The 18,833-nt window shown below is 45.5% G+C and overlaps 1 protein-coding gene across 3 annotated transcripts in view; it reads left to right on the top strand.

The window, feature by feature from the left end:
• The window catches only part of gmcl1 (germ cell-less, spermatogenesis associated), a 77,678-nt gene that overhangs the window by 16,285 nt on the left and 42,560 nt on the right, over positions 1–18,833 (top strand). For all 3 annotated transcript variants that reach the window (XM_068023106.1, XM_068023104.1, XM_068023107.1), the window contains exon 4: positions 15,741–15,838. In XM_068023106.1, coding sequence (XP_067879207.1) covers positions 15,741–15,838 — 98 coding nt within the window. The remainder of the gene's footprint in view (positions 1–15,740; positions 15,839–18,833) is intronic.

Here is an 18,833-nt window from a genome sequence, read left to right as displayed (position 1 = left end):
TGCAATCATCAGCGAACATCCCCACTTCTGACCTTATGATGTAGGGAAGGTCATTGATGAAGCAGCTGAAGATGGTTGGGCCTCGGACACTACCCTGAGGAACTCCTGCAGTGATGTCCTGGAGCTCAGATGATTGACCTCCAACAACCACAACCATCTTCCTTTGTGCTAGATATGACTTCAGCCAATGGAGATTTTTCCCCCTGATTCCCTTTGACTCCAGTTTTGCCAGGGCTCTTTGATGCCTTGATGTCAAGGGCAGTCACTCTCACCTCACCTCACCTCGAGTTCAGCTCTTTTGTCCATATTTGAACCAAGGCTGTAATGAGGTCAGGAGCTGAGTGTCCCTGGCGGAACCCAAACTGAGCATCACTGAGCAGGTTATTGCTGAGCAAGTGCTGCTTGATGGCACTGTTGATGACACCTTCCATCACTTTACTGATGATTGAGAGTAGACTGATGGGGTGGTAATTGGTCGGGTTGGTCTTGTCCTTCTTTTTGTGGACAGAACCTACCTGGCTAATTTTCCACATTGCAGGGAAGATGCCAGTGTTGTAGCTGTACTGGAACAGCTTGGCGAGGGGCGCGGCAAGTTCTGGAACACAGGTCTTCAGTACTATTGCCGGAATATTGCCAGGGCCCATAGCTTTTGCAGTATCCAGTGCCTTCAGCTGTTTCTTGATATCATACGGAATGAATTGAATTGGCTGAAGTCTGGCATCTGTGATGCTGGGGACTTCAGGAGGGGGCCGAGAAGGATCATCAACTCGGCACTTCTGGCTGAAGATTGTTGCAAATGCTTCAGCCTTATCTTTCGCACTGATGTGCTGGGCTCCCCCATCATTGAGAATGGGGATATTTGTGGAGCCACCTCCTTCTGTTTCATTGTCCTCCACCATTCATGGCTGGATGTGGCAGGACTGCAGAGCTTAGATCAGCTCCGTTGGTCATGGGATCGCTTAGCTCTGTCTATCGCATGCTGCTTACGCAGTTTGGCACACAGATAGTCCTGTGTTGTAGCTTCACCAGGTTGACACCTCATTTTAAGGTATGCCTGGTGCTGCTCCTGGCATGCCCTCCTGCACTCTTCATTGAACCAGGGTTGGTCTCCTGGTTTGATGGTAATAATAGAGTGGGGGATATGCTGGGCTATGAGGTTACAGATTGTGGTTGAGTACAATTCTGCTGCTGCTGATGGCCCACAGCGCCTCATGGATGCCCAGTTTTGTATTGCTAGATCTGTTCGAACTCTATCCCATTTAGTACGGTGGTATTTCCACAGAACACGATGGACGGTATCCTCAATGTGAAGGCGGGACTTGGTCTCCACAAGGACTGTGCGGTGGTCACTCCTACCAATACAGTCATCGACAGATGCAGCTGCGACAGGCAGATTGGTGAGGACAAGGTCAAATAAGTTTTCCTCTCTTGTCGGTTCCATCACCACCTGCCGCAGATGCAGGTACTTTCGAATTGTAGTCATGGTTGTAATTTAGGAAATGCAGCAGCCAATCTTTGCACAGCAAGATCCCACAAACAGCAACATGATAATGACCAGATAATCTGTTGTAATGATGTTGATAGAGGGCTAAATATTGGCCAGGACATGGGGGAAGAACTTCTCTGCTCTTGTTCAAAATACTACCATGGGATCTTTTACTGAGAGGGCAGACGGAGCATCAGTTTAATGTCTCATCCGAAAGGTGGCACCTCTGACAGTGCAGCACTCCCTCAGTACTGCACTGGGGGTGTCAGCCTGGATTTATGTGCTCAAATCCTGGGGTGAGACTTGAACCCACAATCTTCAGACTCCCCACTGAGCAGGGCTGACACCAAACTTCAAACAGATGATGTTGGCTCGGTGGAAGGTTTTATTTCTTGAAGTTGAGTGTTTCAAGGCAGAGTGAATAATTGAAAGGGCTGTTTGCCCTGCTGAGTTTTTGAAAGCTGCAGACAGTGCTAAGTTGCAACAGTCCCAGCTTGAAATTCTCCTTGTTGCTTTGTCTGGTCACTGTTCTCTTCAGCCTTGCATGTGTAAAAGTGTGCCAGGAATAGAACGCGCATGAATTCCCAGGAGCTTGCATTTGGTGTCCGACGTACGAGCACAAATGCAGAAACAATGTAGGGAATAGACAATGGAATGCAATGCAGTCATTTTAATGGGACTATTTCTGGAACCACTTCATCTGGTATAGATGTAATGTAACATGTGGGGATGATTTATAAAATGAATAAAACCTTTATTTTGTGTCTGCGCTTCAGAGATTAAGTTTTGAAATGACTTTTTTTTCCCCTTTAATTTTCATCCCCTTCAGTAAATATTGATTCATTCCCACATGTCAAAAAGTTCAGGCTGCAGCAGATGGGGCGTGTGTGAAGACAGAGAGGCTCCATCTGCCAAGGCTTGAACTCTGCAGCTTGTGCTTGTGAATCCAAATGATGCTTGGAGACTCATCTGGAGGCTAGCACAGAGCAGCAATATAAAAATGGGCAGTTTGCTGTCTCACACTGCACTCTCTGTTGGAATGCTGCATGGTCCACATCAGCTTCAGTTGTCATTGTAAATACTGAACGCACGAAGCTTCATCAACCCTGTATGGCTCCTGCAAGCAAAGCAGAAAGCTTTGAGCCATGACTCCATCCACTGTTATTGCCCCCTTTGACATATTCAATGAAGTATCTCCATTGAGAACTGCACTGGCTCCATTTGAATTGCCAGAGGAGCAGTCTGCTGTTCAATGACTTTACTTTCCACACTGATTTCAAATAGTGAGAGACTTCAAAAAAGTGCAGCAAGAGGGATCTGGGTGTTGTGCGTGAAACACAAAAGGTTAGCATGCAGGTGCCACAAGGAATTAAGAAGGCAAATGGAATTCTGGCATTTATTGCTCGAGGGTTGGAGTTTAAAAATAGGGAAGTCTTGTTACAACTGTACAGTGTGTTGGTGAGGCCGCACCTGGAGTACTGAGTTTTGGTTCCTGTATTTAAGAAAGGATATACTAGCATTGGAGGCAGTTCAAAAGAGATTCACTTGGCTGATTCCTGGGATGAAGGGGTTGACTTATCAAGAACGACTAAACAGGTTAGGTCTTTATTCATTGGAGTTTAGAAGAATAAGAGGTGATCTTATAGAAACATGTCAGATTTTAAGGGGGCTTTACAAGGTAGATGTTGAGAAGGTGTTTCCACTCGTGGGGGAATCTCGGACTAGGGGACATAGTTACAGAATAAGGGGACACTCATTTAAAACTGAGATGCGACGGAATTTCTTCTCACACAGGGATAGTGAATGTCTGGAATTCTCTACCCCAGAGAGTTGAGGAGGCTGGTTCAGTGAAAATATTTAGAGAGGCGGTCGATAGATTTTTGAAATATTGGGGAGTTGAGGGCTATGAGGAGCTGGCACGAAAGAGGAGTTGAGGTCTGGGGCAGATCAGCCATGATCTTATTGAATGGCGGGGCAGGCTTGAGGGGACAAATGGCCGACTCTTGCTCCTATTTCCTATGTTCTTTTTCTACCCTGCTTGTCTGTTTTCCTCACTTTGGATTCAAGAACTTGCATTTATTTAGTGCCTTTCATATCTTCTGGGTGTCCCAAAGCGCTCCACAGCCCCTTAAGATCTTTTGAAGCAGTCACTGTTGCAATGCAGGGAACCGTGGCAACCAGTTTGTGCACAGGAAGATCCCACAAGCAGCATTGCAACACAGTGACCGATTAGAACTGATGTTGGTTGAGCTAAAATTTTTGGGCAGGCCTAGTATTTCAACCAATTTCAAACAAAAGGAGACAAATTCCAATTAGTTATCTTCGAGTTATCTTGGAATGGAATCTCAAGTCAACAGGGGCAGTGGCTGAATGATTGATCATTTCTTTCCATCAGCCTGAAAGTTGAAATTGGGCAAATAAAATATTGGATCACATTGACCGAATCATCTGTGCTCAGGTTGCATGTCCCCTTACTGCATTCCTATCAGCCCTTCTTTCAGTCCGTCAACAAACTGACCTCCTTTCATTACCGTCCCCCTGTGCTGTTTGCTGACTGCTCTTTTGTAACTCTGACCCCTATTGAACTGAATCAGACCATCCTTCTTCAAATAGTCACACCTACCAGCTCCGCTCTGTGAAACACACAAGTGTGACCATTTCTACTGCTGATTTCCAGATAGCCCATCACCTATTTCTACTGTTTCCATCATTAATTAGTTGCTGAAACATTAGGGCTGCCAAAATGCAAATTGTCATTTCAGGAGAATGCTGGAAATCCAGTCAGTCGAGAGCGTTCAAGATTTTTTGTTTGAATTGGTTGCTTCAGTACCGAGCACAGTGCCTTGGGGGATATGATATATGAATATATTCCGGTTAATCGAGGGACAAAGGAGTGGGTGGAACCCATTCAGCCTCTCGAGCCTGTTATGGTGTTGTATTAGATCATGGCTGGACCTCATCTCTATTTCTGTGTCTCAGTTCCATATCCCTTGATGCTCTTACCGAACATAAATCTGTTGGTCTCACTGTTGAAAATTTGTAATTGACCCAGCATTCACAGCTGAGATTTACAATACCCTTTTTCTGAAAAATCTGCTTCTCACTTTCACTCTGAACTGGAACAAGATTTCCCCTTGTTCTGGACATCCCCCAGCAGCGAAAATATCTGCCCTCGCAAATCTCTTTATAATTTTAAACACATTGATCAGATCATCCCTCGAGAATACAAACCACGTTTATACAATCTGTGCTCATCATTTAACCCTTTCAAGCCCCAATATCATTCTGGTCATTGTGCACTGTACCCACTCCCAAGGCCACAGGATTGCTGGAGGAGGTGAAGTGCCCAAAAACTGAAGGCTGCACTCCAAGCAGAATCTGACCAAGACTCGACAATGAATCTCATTTCCAGTTTGATTTTTGAAAAGGTGTTCTGATGTGGAGTCACCCTCTGAAGGATATAGATGGAAATTGTGAAGCCAGCTCTCCATTCTAGATAACAGTGGATGGAATGCTGGTTTGATACCCCACCTGATTTTCTCTCCATTCAATATTGGGCTGGAGAAAAACCTGAATTCCCCCCCCCCACCCCACTCCATGCTGTGGCTATCTCACCTGGAGGGTTCGAGTCAAATTATCCCCACAGCGACCACAGTATTGCGATTACTCCCATTTTGTTACTCACGCAAGCTACATTAGTGCCACAAGAACACAATACGCACAGAATTTGCAATGTCAAGTCTAAGATTTAAATTTCCGCAGAAAGATTTACATTCAAGGTAATACATTTCACAGTTCTGCACCTCAACAGCACACTGTCTGTTGTCTTCTATTTCTGCAGGATAAATCAGTCAGTACAAGTGAAAATGTGAATAAAATTCATCAAAATAAGAGACTTGCTTTCTTCAAAAATTGACACAACATTGGTATTTTATTAGTCCATAACTGTGCCTCCTGCAGGAACTTGTTCTTCATAACAAACTGCAAGTTCTGTTTCCCCATGGAAATAACATTTCACAATAACTCAGCTATCTTTCTACACTGAAAAAAGCTTTTCCTCTGTTCCACCACTTTCATAGACCTGCTGGACTTGAAGTGATTTCTGACAACCTACGAACAGAAGAAAGGAGTAGACCATTCAGCCCCTCACATCAGTACAATCATGGCTGCTCTGCCTCAACTCCACTTTCTCGCCCACACTCTAAAAGGCTGTTCGTCTGTTTCCTCATCATTGGAGGTTTGACTCTTATGCTACAGCTGTAGATACTAACAGATCTAACGTGGGGGGACATCCATCACTGAGGAGACACATGGAAAGCAGCCCTTGGAAATTCAGGTGATGAAATCTCCAGGTGTGCGTGCAGCCACACTTGGGGAAGTGTCAGGAAGCAGAGTGGGCTGAGTTAGTCCCGGGTCTGTGCTGGTTACAGACCACTGTGACACAACATCAAGTCTGTAACCCCAGACAGCATGTATAGGACTGGAGAACTCGACAGTCCACCTGGCCCGTCCCAGAGTCTGGGAAATATCACATCCCACAATAACATCTAATCCGTGAATTGCCTTCCAACCGAGTTACAGGTGGGACAGCACCTCAGACAGAATGGTCAATGAGGGTAGGGAGCAGCGTATCAACAGCTGTGAGCTGCATCCATTATCACACTGTAAAATGTTTCTGTGTTATTGATTCACAAGGATGATAACAGAAGTGAAAGGAGATATTCATCAGGAAAAACTGAACTGGCTGAGGCTCAGGCAGCTGAAGGGACAGCCACCAATGGCTGAACGATTCAAATCGGGAATGCTGAGGAGGGCAGAATTAGAGGAGGGCATTTATCTTGGAAGATTGCAGGGTTGGAGAAGATTGCAGAGAGAGGGAGAGGAGAGAGCACAGAGTGATTTGAAAATGGAAGCATTGGCAGACTGGGAGCCAGTGTAAGTCAGTGCGCACAGTGAGTGATGGGGTGAGTGAAGTTTGCTGTGAGTTGGGATAGAGTATCAGAGTTTAGGATGAGCTGAAGTTTACGGTAACAAGGGTAGAGTAATAGATTGATAGGGCAGAGACTTGCTGAGCTCCCCATCTCACCCCTGCTGCTATGGGAGGGCTGCAGTAGAAGCTTGACAAATTCATAGGCACAATGAGAGGGAGAAATGATTGCACACAAAAATCCCAACAGTAGAGAACAGGTACCTGTGAAACAGAATGTCCTCTGACTTGGTCTGAGCAATGTCCTGGGAGATCTGCAAGTATTTGACCAGCAGTTCAGTGTCAGGAGAGAAGCAATCACTCTTGCAGTGGAGCTCCTCTGGACTCTATCCCAACAGTGCATCCTATTCCCTTTATACTTCCATCCCCACCCCCATCCATCTTTCCCAGCACTCCGGGAAAAGCATGTGCTGGCAGCTGAATTCCCACCAGTGTTGTGCTGAGCTCAATTCCAGTGGAAGACATAGGGAAACCTGTCCCATGTCCAGCTTTTCTGGAGAAATGAGTCGCTCACACCATTTGTCCAGGCTGGATCCAACTCCAGTTTCCTGAGGATAAAAGGAATGGTGTTCATGCAGTTTCCAAAAAAACACTTCCCAGCTCATGGCAGGTTTTATTCCAATCTGGGAGACAACATGTGATCCATCTTCACAGCAACATCTTCATGCAGTTTGAAACACTGCAGGCTGGTTTTCAAATTCTGTGTGGTAACACCCGGTTTCTGGAAGTACATTCCGGATTATTCCCGCAGGATAATGGTGTTCCTTTGGACAGTGATAACACCCGTATTCTGGAACTACATTCCTGAATTTCCCGCAGGATAATCGTGTTCCTTTGGACAGTGATAACACCCGGATTCTGGAAGTACATTCCCGAATTTCCCGCAGGATAATGGTGTTCCTTTGGACAGTGATAACAGCCGTATTCTGGAACTACATTCCTGAATTTCCCGCAGGATAATGGTGTTCCTTTGGACTGTGATAACACCCGGATTCTGGAAGTACATTCCTGATTATTCCCGCAGGATAATCGTGTTCCTTTGGACTGTGATAACACCCGGATTCTGGAAGTACATTCCTGAATTTCCCGCAGGATAATCGTGTTCCTTTGGACAGTGATAACACCCGTATTCTGGAAGTACATTCCTGAATTTTCCGCAGGATAATCGTGTTCCTTTGGACAGTGATAACACCCGGATTCTGGAAGTACATTCCTGATTATTCCCGCAGGATAATTGTGTTCCTTTGGACTGTGATAACACCCGGATTCTGGAAGTACATTCCTGAATTTCCCGCAGGATAATCGTGTTCCTTTGGACAGTGATAACACCCGTATTCTGGAAGTACATTCCTGAATTTCCCGCAGGATAATCGTGTTCCTTTGGACAGTGATAACACCCGGATTCTGGAAGTACATTCCTGATTATTCCCGCAGGATAATGGTGTTCCTTTGGACTGTGATAACACCCGTATTCTGGAAGTACATTCCTGATTATTCCCGCAGGATAATGGTGTTCCTTTGGACAGTGATAACACCTGTATTCTGGAAGTACATTCCTGATTATTCCCGCAGGATAATGGTGTTCCTTTGGACAGTGATAACACCCGTATTCTGGAAGTACATTCCTGAATTTCCCGCAGGAAAATCGTGTTCCTTTGGACAGTGATAACACCCGGTTTCTGGAAGTACATTCCGGATTATTCCCGCAGGATAATGGTGTTCCTTTGGACAGTGATAACACCCGTATTCTGGAACTACATTCCTGAATTTCCCGCAGGATAATCGTGTTCCTTTGGACAGTGATAACACCCGGATTCTGGAAGTACATTCCCGAATTTCCCGCAGGATAATGGTGTTCCTTTGGACAGTGATAACAGCCGTATTCTGGAACTACATTCCTGAATTTCCCGCAGGATAATCGTGTTCCTTTGGACAGTGATAACACCCGGATTCTGGAAGTACATTCCTGATTATTCCCGCAGGATAATCGTGTTCCTGTGGACTGTGATAACACCCTGATTCTGGAAGTACATTCCTGAATTTCCCGCAGGATAATCGTGTTCCTTTGGACAGTGATAACACCCGTATTCTGGAAGTACATTCCTGAATTTTCCGCAGGATAATCGTGTTCCTTTGGACAGTGATAACACCCGGATTCTGGAAGTACATTCCTGATTATTCCCGCAGGATAATCGTGTTCCTTTGGACTGTGATAACACCCGGATTCTGGAAGTACATTCCTGAATTTCCCGCAGGATAATCGTGTTCCTTTGGACAGTGATAACACCCGTATTCTGGAAGTACATTCCTGAATTTCCCGCAGGATAATCGTGTTCCTTTGGACAGTGATAACACCCGGATTCTGGAAGTACATTCCTGATTATTCCCGCAGGATAATGGTGTTCCTTTGGACTGTGATAACACCCGTATTCTGGAAGTACATTCCTGATTATTCCCGCAGGATAATGGTGTTCCTTTGGACAGTGATAACACCTGTATTCTGGAAGTACATTCCTGATTATTCCCGCAGGATAATGGTGTTCCTTTGGACAGTGATAACACCCGTATTCTGGAAGTACATTCCTGAATTTCCCGCAGGATAATCGTGTTCCTTTGGACAGTGATAACACCCGGTTTCTGGAAGTACATTCCGGATTATTCCCGCAGGATAATGGTGTTCCTTTGGACAGTGATAACACCCGTATTCTGGAACTACATTCCTGAATTTCCCGCAGGATAATTGTGTTCCTTTGGACAGTGATAACACCCGTATTCTGGAAGTACATTCCTGATTATTCCCGCAGGATAATCGTGTTCCTTTGGACTGTGATCACACCCGGATTCTGGAAGTACATTCCTGAATTTCCTGCAGGATAATCGTGTTCCTTTGGACAGTGATAACACCCGTATTCTGGAAGTACATTCCTGAATTTCCCGCAGGATAATCGTGTTCCTTTGGACAGTGATAACACCCGTATTCTGGAAGTACATTCCTGATTATTCCCGCAGGATAATCGTGTTCCTTTGGACTGTGATAACACCCGGTTTCTGGAAGTACATTCCGGAATTACCTGCAGGATAAGCGTGTTCCTTTGGACTGTGATAACACCCGGATTCTGGAAGTACATTCCGGATTATTCCCGCAGGATTATCGTGTTCCTTTGGACTGTGATAACAACCGGATTCTGGAAGTACATTCCTGAATTTCCCGCAGGATAATAGTGTTCCTTTGGACTGTGATAACACCCGGATTCTGGAAGTACATTCCTGAATTTCCCGCAGGATAATCGTGTTCCTTTGGACAGTGATAACACCCGGATTCTGGAAGTACATTCCTGAATTTCCCGCAGGATAATCGTGTTCCTTTGGACTGTGATAACACCCGTATTCTGGAAGTACATTCCTGAATTTCCCGCAGGATAATCGTGTTCATTTGGACAGTGATAACACCCGTATTCTGGAAGTACATTCCCGAATTTCCCACAGGATAATCGTGTTCCTTTGGACAGTGATAACACCCGGATTCTGGAAGTACATTCCTGAATTTCCCACAGGATAATCGTGTTCCTTTGGACTGTGATAACACCCGTATTCTGGAAGTACATTCCCGAATTTCCCGCAGGATAATCGTGTTCCTTTGGACAGTGATAACACCCGGATTCTGGAAGTACATTCCTGAATTTCCTGCAGGATAATTGTGTTCATTTGGACAGTGATAACACCCGGATTCTGGAAGTACATTCCTGATTATTCCCGCAGGATAATCGTGTTCCTTTGGACAGTGATAACACCCGGTTTCTGGAAGTACATTCCTGATTATTCCCGCAGGATAATGGTGTTCCTTTGGACAGTGATAACACCCGGATTCTGGAAGTACATTCCTGATTATTCCCGCAGGATAATCGTGTTCCTTTGGACTGTGATAACACCCGGTTTCTGGAAGTACATTCCGGAATTACCTGCAGGATAATCGTGTTCCTTTGGACTGTGATAACACCCGGTTTCTGGAAGTACATTCCGGATTATTCCCGCAGGATAATCGTGTTCCTTTGGACTGTGATAACAACTGGATTCTGGAAGTACATTCCTGAATTTCCCGCAGGATAATAGTGTTCCTTTGGACTGTGATAACACCCGGATTCTGGAAGTACATTCCTGAATTTCCCGCAGGATAATGGTGTTCCTTTGGACAGTGATAACACCCGGATTCTGGAAGTACATTCCTGAATTTCCCGCAGGATAATCGTGTTCCTTTGGACAGTGATAACACCCGGATTCTGGAAGTACATTCCTGATTATTCCCGCAGGATAATCGTGTTCCTTTGGACTGTGATAACACCCGGATTCTGGAAGTACATTCCTGAATTTCCCGCAGGATAATCGTGTTCCTTTGGACAGTGATAACACCCGGATTCTGGAAGTACATTCCTGAATTTCCCGCAGGATAATCGTGTTCCTTTGGACAGTGATCACACCCGGATTCTGGAAGTACATTCCTGATTATTCCCGCAGGATAATCGTGTTCCTTTGGACTGTGATAACACCTGGATTCTGGAAGTACATTCCTGAATTTCCCGCAGGATAATCGTGTTCCTTTGGACTGTGATAACACCCGGATTCTGGAAGTACATTCCTGAATTTCCCGCAGGATAATCGTGTTCCTTTGGACAGTGATAACACCCGGATTCTGGAAGTACATTCCTGATTATTCCCGCAGGATAATGGTGTTCCTTTGGACTGTGATAACACCCGTATTCTGGAAGTATATTCCTGATTATTCCCGCAGGATAATGGTGTTCCTTTGGACAGTGATAACACCCGGATTCTGGAAGTACATTCCTGATTATTCCCGCAGGATAATGGTGTTCCTTTGGACAGTGATAACACCCGTATTCTGGAAGTACATTCCTGAATTTCCCGCAGGATAATCGTGTTCCTTTGGACAGTGATAACACCCAGATTCTGGAAGTACATTCCTGATTATTCCCGCAGGATAATCGTGTTCCTTTGGACTGTGATAACACCCGGATTCTGGAAGTACATTCCTGAATTTCCCGCAGGATAATGGTGTTCCTTTGGACAGTGATAACACCCGTATTCTGGAAGTACATTCCTGAATTTCCCGCAGGATAATCGTGTTCCTTTGGACAGTGATAACACCCGGATTCTGGAAGTACATTCCTGATTATTCCCGCAGGATAATCGTGTTCCTTTGGACTGTGATCACACCCGTATTCTGGAAGTACATTCCTGAATTTCCCGCAGGATAATCGTGTTCCTTTGGACAGTGATAACACCCGTATTCTGGAAGTACATTCCTGAATTTCCCGCAGGATAATCGTGTTCCTTTGGACAGTGATAACACCCGTATTCTGGAAGTACATTCCTGATTATTCCCGCAGGATAATCGTGTTCCTTTGGACTGTGATAACACCCGGTTTCTGGAAGTACATTCCGGAATTACCTGCAGGATAAGCGTGTTCCTTTGGACTGTGATAACACCCGGATTCTGGAAGTACATTCCGGATTATTCCCGCAGGATTATCGTGTTCCTTTGGACTGTGATAACAACCGGATTCTGGAAGTACATTCCTGAATTTCCCGCAGGATAATAGTGTTCCTTTGGACTGTGATAACACCCGGATTCTGGAAGTACATTCCTGAATTTCCCGCAGGATAATCGTGTTCCTTTGGACAGTGATAACACCCGGATTCTGGAAGTACATTCCTGAATTTCCCGCAGGATAATCGTGTTCCTTTGGACTGTGATAACACCCGGATTCTGGAAGTACATTCCTGAATTTCCCGCAGGATAATTGTGTTCATTTGGACAGTGATAACACCCATATTCTGGAAGTACATTCCCGAATTTCCCGCAGGATAATCGTGTTCCTTTGGACAGTGATAACACCCGGATTCTGGAAGTACATTCCTGAATTTCCCACAGGATAATCGTGTTCCTTTTGACTGTGATAACACCCGTATTCTGGAAGTACATTCCCGAATTTCCCGCAGGATAATCGTGTTCCTTTGGACAGTGATAACACCCGGATTCTGGAAGTACATTCCTGAATTTCCTGCAGGATAATTGTGTTCATTTGGACAGTGATAACACCCGGATTCTGGAAGTACATTCCTGATTATTCCCGCAGGATAATCGTGTTCCTTTGGACAGTGATAACACCCGGTTTCTGGAAGTACATTCCTGATTATTCCCGCAGGATAATGGTGTTCCTTTGGACAGTGATAACACCCAGATTCTGGAAGTACATTCCTGATTATTCCCGCAGGATAATCGTGTTCCTTTGGACTGTGATAACACCCGGTTTCTGGAAGTACATTCCGGAATTACCTGCAGGATAATCGTGTTCCTTTGGACTGTGATAACACCCGGTTTCTGGAAGTACATTCCGGATTATTCCCGCAGGATAATCGTGTTCCTTTGGACTGTGATAACAACTGGATTCTGGAAGTACATTCCTGAATTTCCCGCAGGATAATGGTGTTCCTTTGGACTGTGATAACACCCGGATTCTGGAAGTACATTCCTGAATTTCCCACAGGATAATCGTGTTCCTTTGGACAGTGATAACACCCGGATTCTGGAAGTACATTCCTGAATTTCCCGCAGGATAATCGTGTTCCTTTGGACAGTGATAACACCCGGATTCTGGAAGTACATTCCTGAATTTCCCGCAGGATAATCGTGTTCCTTTGGACAGTGATAACACCCGGATTCTGGAAGTACATTCCTGAATTTCCCGCAGGATAATCGTGTTCCTTTGGACAGTGATAACACCCGGTTTCTGGAAGTACATTCCTGAATTTCCCGCAGGATAATCGTGTTCCTTTGGACAGTGATAACACCCGGATTCTGGAAGTACATTCCTGAATTTCCCGCAGGATAATCGTGTTCCTTTGGACAGTGATAACACCCGGATTCTGGAAGTACATTCCTGAATTTCCCGCAGGATAATCGTGTTCCTTTGGACAGTGATAACACCCGGATTCTGGAAGTACATTCCTGAATTTCCCGCAGGATAATCGTGTTCCTTTGGACAGTGATAACACCCGGATTCTGGAAGTACATTCCTGAATTTCCCGCAGGATAATCGTGTTCCTTTGGACAGTGATAAGTCCCTTTGCTGCTGAATTATTTTTTCTTTTTGAAATTAATGAATTGTGATCTCAGTGATTGGAGTTTTTCCAGCGTCAGCTTTTGCCCAACACTTGAGGATCTTCTCAGTTCCACCCTGTGGATACCACGGTAGACAAAGTCCTGCTCCTTCTCCGTTCTCCCCATTTTGAAACCAGCATAGTGTAATTGAAGCAAATACAAAAACAAAATACTGCAGATGCTAGAAATGTGAAATAAAAACGTGTCCCATTCCCACTCTCATTGGCCTTGCAGCATGAACAGTTTGGTCATTTCATCTTTCCTGCCCTTCACCCTATCACACACCTTCCCTTTTGTTCTTCTTCCCCTCCCCCAACCCCCTGCCCTTCACGTGCTGAAAGCCTATTATATTTCTAACCTTTGCCAGTTCTGCTGATTATTTCCAGCGCTTTCTGTTTTAATGATGTTGAAAAGTAATGGAATGTGTGCAGGGAAAGATGACATGTTCTGTACCAATGGACACAAAGCATCCAAGTGAATTTCTCATGCTCAGAATGTCCTGTAACCTCCAGTGACTGCACTTCAAAAAGCTCTCATTGGGTGTAAAGTACTTTGGGACGTCCTAAGGTTGGGCAAGGCACTATAGAAATGCAAGTCCTTTCTTACTTGTCAGTAGTTTGAATCAAATGCTTCTGACAGCCATGTCCAATCTGTCGTGTGTGTGGAGCAGATCTGGCCTGCAGGCTCTGGCAATGCAGTATCACTTGAGTTTCTGTCTCTTCTCCGCTAGTTTTGTCCTGTTAAAATGTTGTGGGCCTGGCAGACTCGCCTCATTAAATCAGAACACAAAGATCGATTGGTATCTGCAGCTTGACAAACATGCAAATAAATGAGAAGATTGATTTCACCTTCCCCGGTTCCCCAGTTCAGGGCACGGCCTTACATCTATGTTTCAAGTTTCCGTTTTCTCCCAGTGCTCCTTTATTGGTTACTCAGAGATACCTGAGGGGTTTGACAGCTCGACAGATGTTCTTTATCTGCTTTTGAGAGAGGGAATGTTAGTGTTTGCTGGATACTGCTCTGTGTGGTCATTCCAGTATGAGTGTAAGCAGAGTGTAAAAGGAGGGAATTTGCTGCGAGTGGGAGTTTGGTATAGAGGGTGAAGGAGGGGCTGCTTTTTGTTCCTAGCACTGGTGGAGGTTCATGTTGCAGGTCAGTATTTCATTTAATCTGCCTTTAACTTAAACTAGATGACGCACTCAGTTAAAAGATTAAAAGCTATAAGCTAAGTTCATTCTCTATACCAGAGAGCTGTGGATATGAACATAGGAATTAGGAGCAGGAGTAGGCCACTCGGCCTCTCCAGCCTGCTCTGCCATTCAACAAGATCATGGCTGATCTGATTGCCAGCTCAACTCCACATTTCCACCTACCCCCGATAACCTTCCACCCCCTTGCTTATCTAGAATCTATCTCCCTCTGCCTTCAAAATATTCAAAGGCTCTGCTTCCACCGCCTTTTGAGCAGGAGAATTCCAAAGACTGACGACCCTCAGAGAAAAAAATTCTCCTCATCTCTGTCTTAAATGGATGACTCCTTATTTTTAAACAGTGACCCCGAGTTCTAGATTCTCCCACAAGGGGAAACATCCTTTCCACATCCACCCTGTCAAGACCCCTCAGGATCTTATATGTTTCAATCAAGTACCTGTTACTCTTTTAAACTTAATGGTTGTGTATATTCAGGGCTGAGATTGATAGATATTTGGACGCTAAGGGAACCGAGGGATATGCGGAAAGGGCAGAAAATTGGAGTTGATGTAGCTTAACCACAATGTTCTGAAATGGTGGAACAGTCTTGAGGGGCCCAATGGCCTTGTCCTGCTCCAATTTCTTTTGTTTGAACGCTGTCCAGATGGGGAGCTTGCTGCATGGATGACACCTGGAAAGTATGCCTGCTGGCTCTCTGCTGTCACAGCGCAGTAGTCCAGCCACACACTGAGCAACGCAGCCATGTATCTTGACAATGAACAGAGTCCAGACGTACTGTGAGAGGTGATGGAGCTGTTAAGTACATGTTGACCTGTGAGGGTCTGGCCACCTTCTGATGAATGTCTTTGTGAGCTCTTATTCCATTCTTCTCTCCTGCAGCACTGCAAGTGGCGTTTGGCTCGTTGTATAGGGACGATGTCTTAATCCATCCCAGTCGGGTGGTGATGATTCTGGCTGCAGCCTGCATGCTCCAACTGGTAAGCCTCAAAACAGAACAAGAAACATGTGATAATAAGGTGGCACCTTTGCCCCTGTCCCCACAAAACCCCGTGGTGTGTGTTTGCAAAGAATGGTCAAAATTCCCACAATTTTCAGTTTGGCTTCATTCGAAAATGATTGGAACATTTCCCGAGCTTAGCTGATGAGCCCTCCCCTTAGGTTTCTCACTGGAAAAGAAGACTGTTTCACTTACAATGATTCACGCTGATGTCCCAGTTAAACATATTAGCCTTGTATTAAAGTCTCCTTACGGCTGCTAATTTTTTGAGTGCTGTCTTTGCAGTTTGCTAGTGGTAAGGCTTGAGAACAGAAACTGCTGGAAATACTCAGCAGGTCAGGCTGCATCTGTGGAGAGAGAAAAACAGAGTTAACGGTTCAGGTTGATGGCCTTTGGTCAGAACTCTCCACAGACACATGGACGTCCTGCATCGTGGAGTCTCACGTGCTTTGGCCTTTTCCTGATATTGATTGCACACTCTGAGCAGTCCCACCGGGGAAACACTGAGGTTAGCTGCTTTCCCAGAGCTGGGGACAGTTAAAGTCAGTCAGCCTCGATTGGCCTCCTGTGCGTGCAAGCATGACCAGGTACAGAGTGGCCCCGACCAAATGTCGGGAGCATGTTTTAACAGTGACGATAGCTTGCACTTTCACATAGCAAAATGTTCCCAGGCACTTAACTTGGGCCTTATTAGGAAAAAGATTTCTGATGGTGAGCCACAGAAGGAGCTATCAGGACAGGTGAATCAAAGCTTGGTCACAGAAATAGGTTTTAAGGAGCATCTTAAAGGAGGAGTGAGAGGTCGTGTGGCGGAGAGGTTTGGGGAGGGAATTCCAGAGCTTAGGTCCCAGGCATTGGACGGCACTAGTGGAGCAATTAAAATCGAGGATGCTCAAGAGGCAGAAATCTCGAAGAGTTGTTGGATTGGAGGCCGTTGCAGAGACAGGGAGGGGTTTGAAAAGAGGAACGAATGTTTTAGAATTGAGGTGTTGTCAGACCTGAAGCCAGTGTCGGTCAGCGAGCAGGCAAGTTCCCTGTCCACTGCTGCTGCTGCTGATGATGATGAACTGAGATTGCGTCCATGCGTTTTGGCAGTTCCTTGCCTTTTTCTCCTTCAGCTAGTGAGACTTTTTTTTATAATGAGACACTTTTATATTTTGCTTTTCTGAGCTGTTTCCCCTTGCCCTCCTTCACTGGGGATGCAGTCTGTTGCTAGGTTACCATTTTGCAGGCCTTCAGTGCATCACCATTAAGAATATCTTTCATGTGAGAGACTAGGCAGGGAGCGCAGCGTCTTTATTCAGCTGCTCGAACCGAATTGTGACCGGTTCAGGTCAGAGGTCAGGCCAAGGCTGTGGTTTTGATGAAGAGTGGCTGACAATTGGCAGGAAACATGGTTAAGACCAGAACATGAGTTGTCAAGGAGCAGCTGGCTGTGCGATGGCAGAACAAGATCAAACAGAATATCCACTGCTTTTCATCCAAATCTCTTTTGATCAGGAGAGATTGAGCAGGCCAGGACTTTTTTTCTCTTGTAAAAAGAAGGCTGAGGATGGAAATGTTGAAATTTTGAAGTAGTTTGATAGGGGAGGTGTGGAGAAGATGTTTGCTCTCGTGGGGAGATGAAAACGAGGGGCCATCACTCGAATAAATCCAATGGGGAAATCAGGAGAAACTTCTTCATTCAGAGAGTGGTGAGAATGTACAGTAGTTGAAAGTTTGAGAAGTATATGCGGGAGAAAAGAACAGAGGGTTCTGATAAAGTTTGGTGAGTTAAGGTGGGAGGAGACTCATGTGGAATGCAAACGCCAACATGAACCAGTTCGGACAAATGGCCTTTTGCTGTGTAGCAGCAAGCTGCAAGCAGGGATCCTCAGAGATGGTTGGGGATGGAATGGGTAGAATTGTGAGGAGGGGGAGAGATGTCCTTAAAAGAAGTAGAAGGTCAGTGATCGGGGCTTTTTGTATGGGTTGGGGGGGGTGTGGATTGGCCACGATTGGCTGCTGAGAGGAGCCAGCTGATGGCGGAATGGCAGAGAGAGCTGGACTTCCTGTCGGGGGAGCACTCCCACTTCTCCTGGCCCACAAGGAGTGCTGCAAAAGGCAGCTCCAGTTTCACGATGGGAACCTGATTGAAGGAAATCATTGAAGTGTCCTGTCTCTCCACAGCAGAACACTTGGACAACCCTGAATCGGTAATGGGTGCCTGTACAACAGGTTTGGGCCATGTTGCATGTTTGTTCATGAGTGGCCTCTCCCTGACCCCCTCCCACCCTTGCTGCTGGGGTGGGAGTCAGTGTCGCTGGCTGTGTCTCGACACGTGTTTTCCAGCAGGAGTAACCACATGACTGCTGTGATGGGGAATTGCAGCTGGTTTGATTTCTTCCCTTCAGGTGCTGAGTGAGGCCAGCTGCCATCCCAGTTCAGCCTCCGCAGTCAAATCCAACATCAGTCCTAACTGCTTTGCAGGGTTCGAGTGGCAGTGTATTTCCCCAGCACAGCCAGCAGGGAAAAGGAATACCTGCTGTCAGTATTAACATCCATGCTGATGTTTGGTCTGTTAGCAACACTTTATCTGTGTGTCACAGCACTGCGCACAGTGCATTATCAGATCAATTTCAAATTTTCAGCAAGAAAAATGAGTTCATCTGAACCGTATTAGTCGGTGTCACCTTGCATCAGTGTGAGCCAAAGCAACAGGAAAGAAAAAATTGCTGAGGAGTATTTTGTGTGGGAGGATGTGCAGCGTGTTATAAATTTACAGATGCTCTTGGAGCATGAGGGGTTTTTTTTTCTGGGAGAGATGATAAATTAGGGCAAGCGCGTCGTTCCGAACGCAGGAGGATTGTTCAGCTTAGAAATAAATATTGTGCAGGACAGCCGTGATTGGAAGCTTTTACATCCATACCTGTAAAAGGTGAGGTCTCACAACTACAGAGGTAGGACAGGCTGGCATTGAGATGTCTGTTGCTAAT

The sequence above is a fragment of the Heterodontus francisci genome, chromosome 47, assembly GCF_036365525.1.
Source record: "Heterodontus francisci isolate sHetFra1 chromosome 47, sHetFra1.hap1, whole genome shotgun sequence".
In the NCBI taxonomy this organism is placed as follows: domain Eukaryota; kingdom Metazoa; phylum Chordata; class Chondrichthyes; order Heterodontiformes; family Heterodontidae; genus Heterodontus; species Heterodontus francisci.
This window is presented reverse-complemented; position numbering and strand designations above follow the sequence as displayed.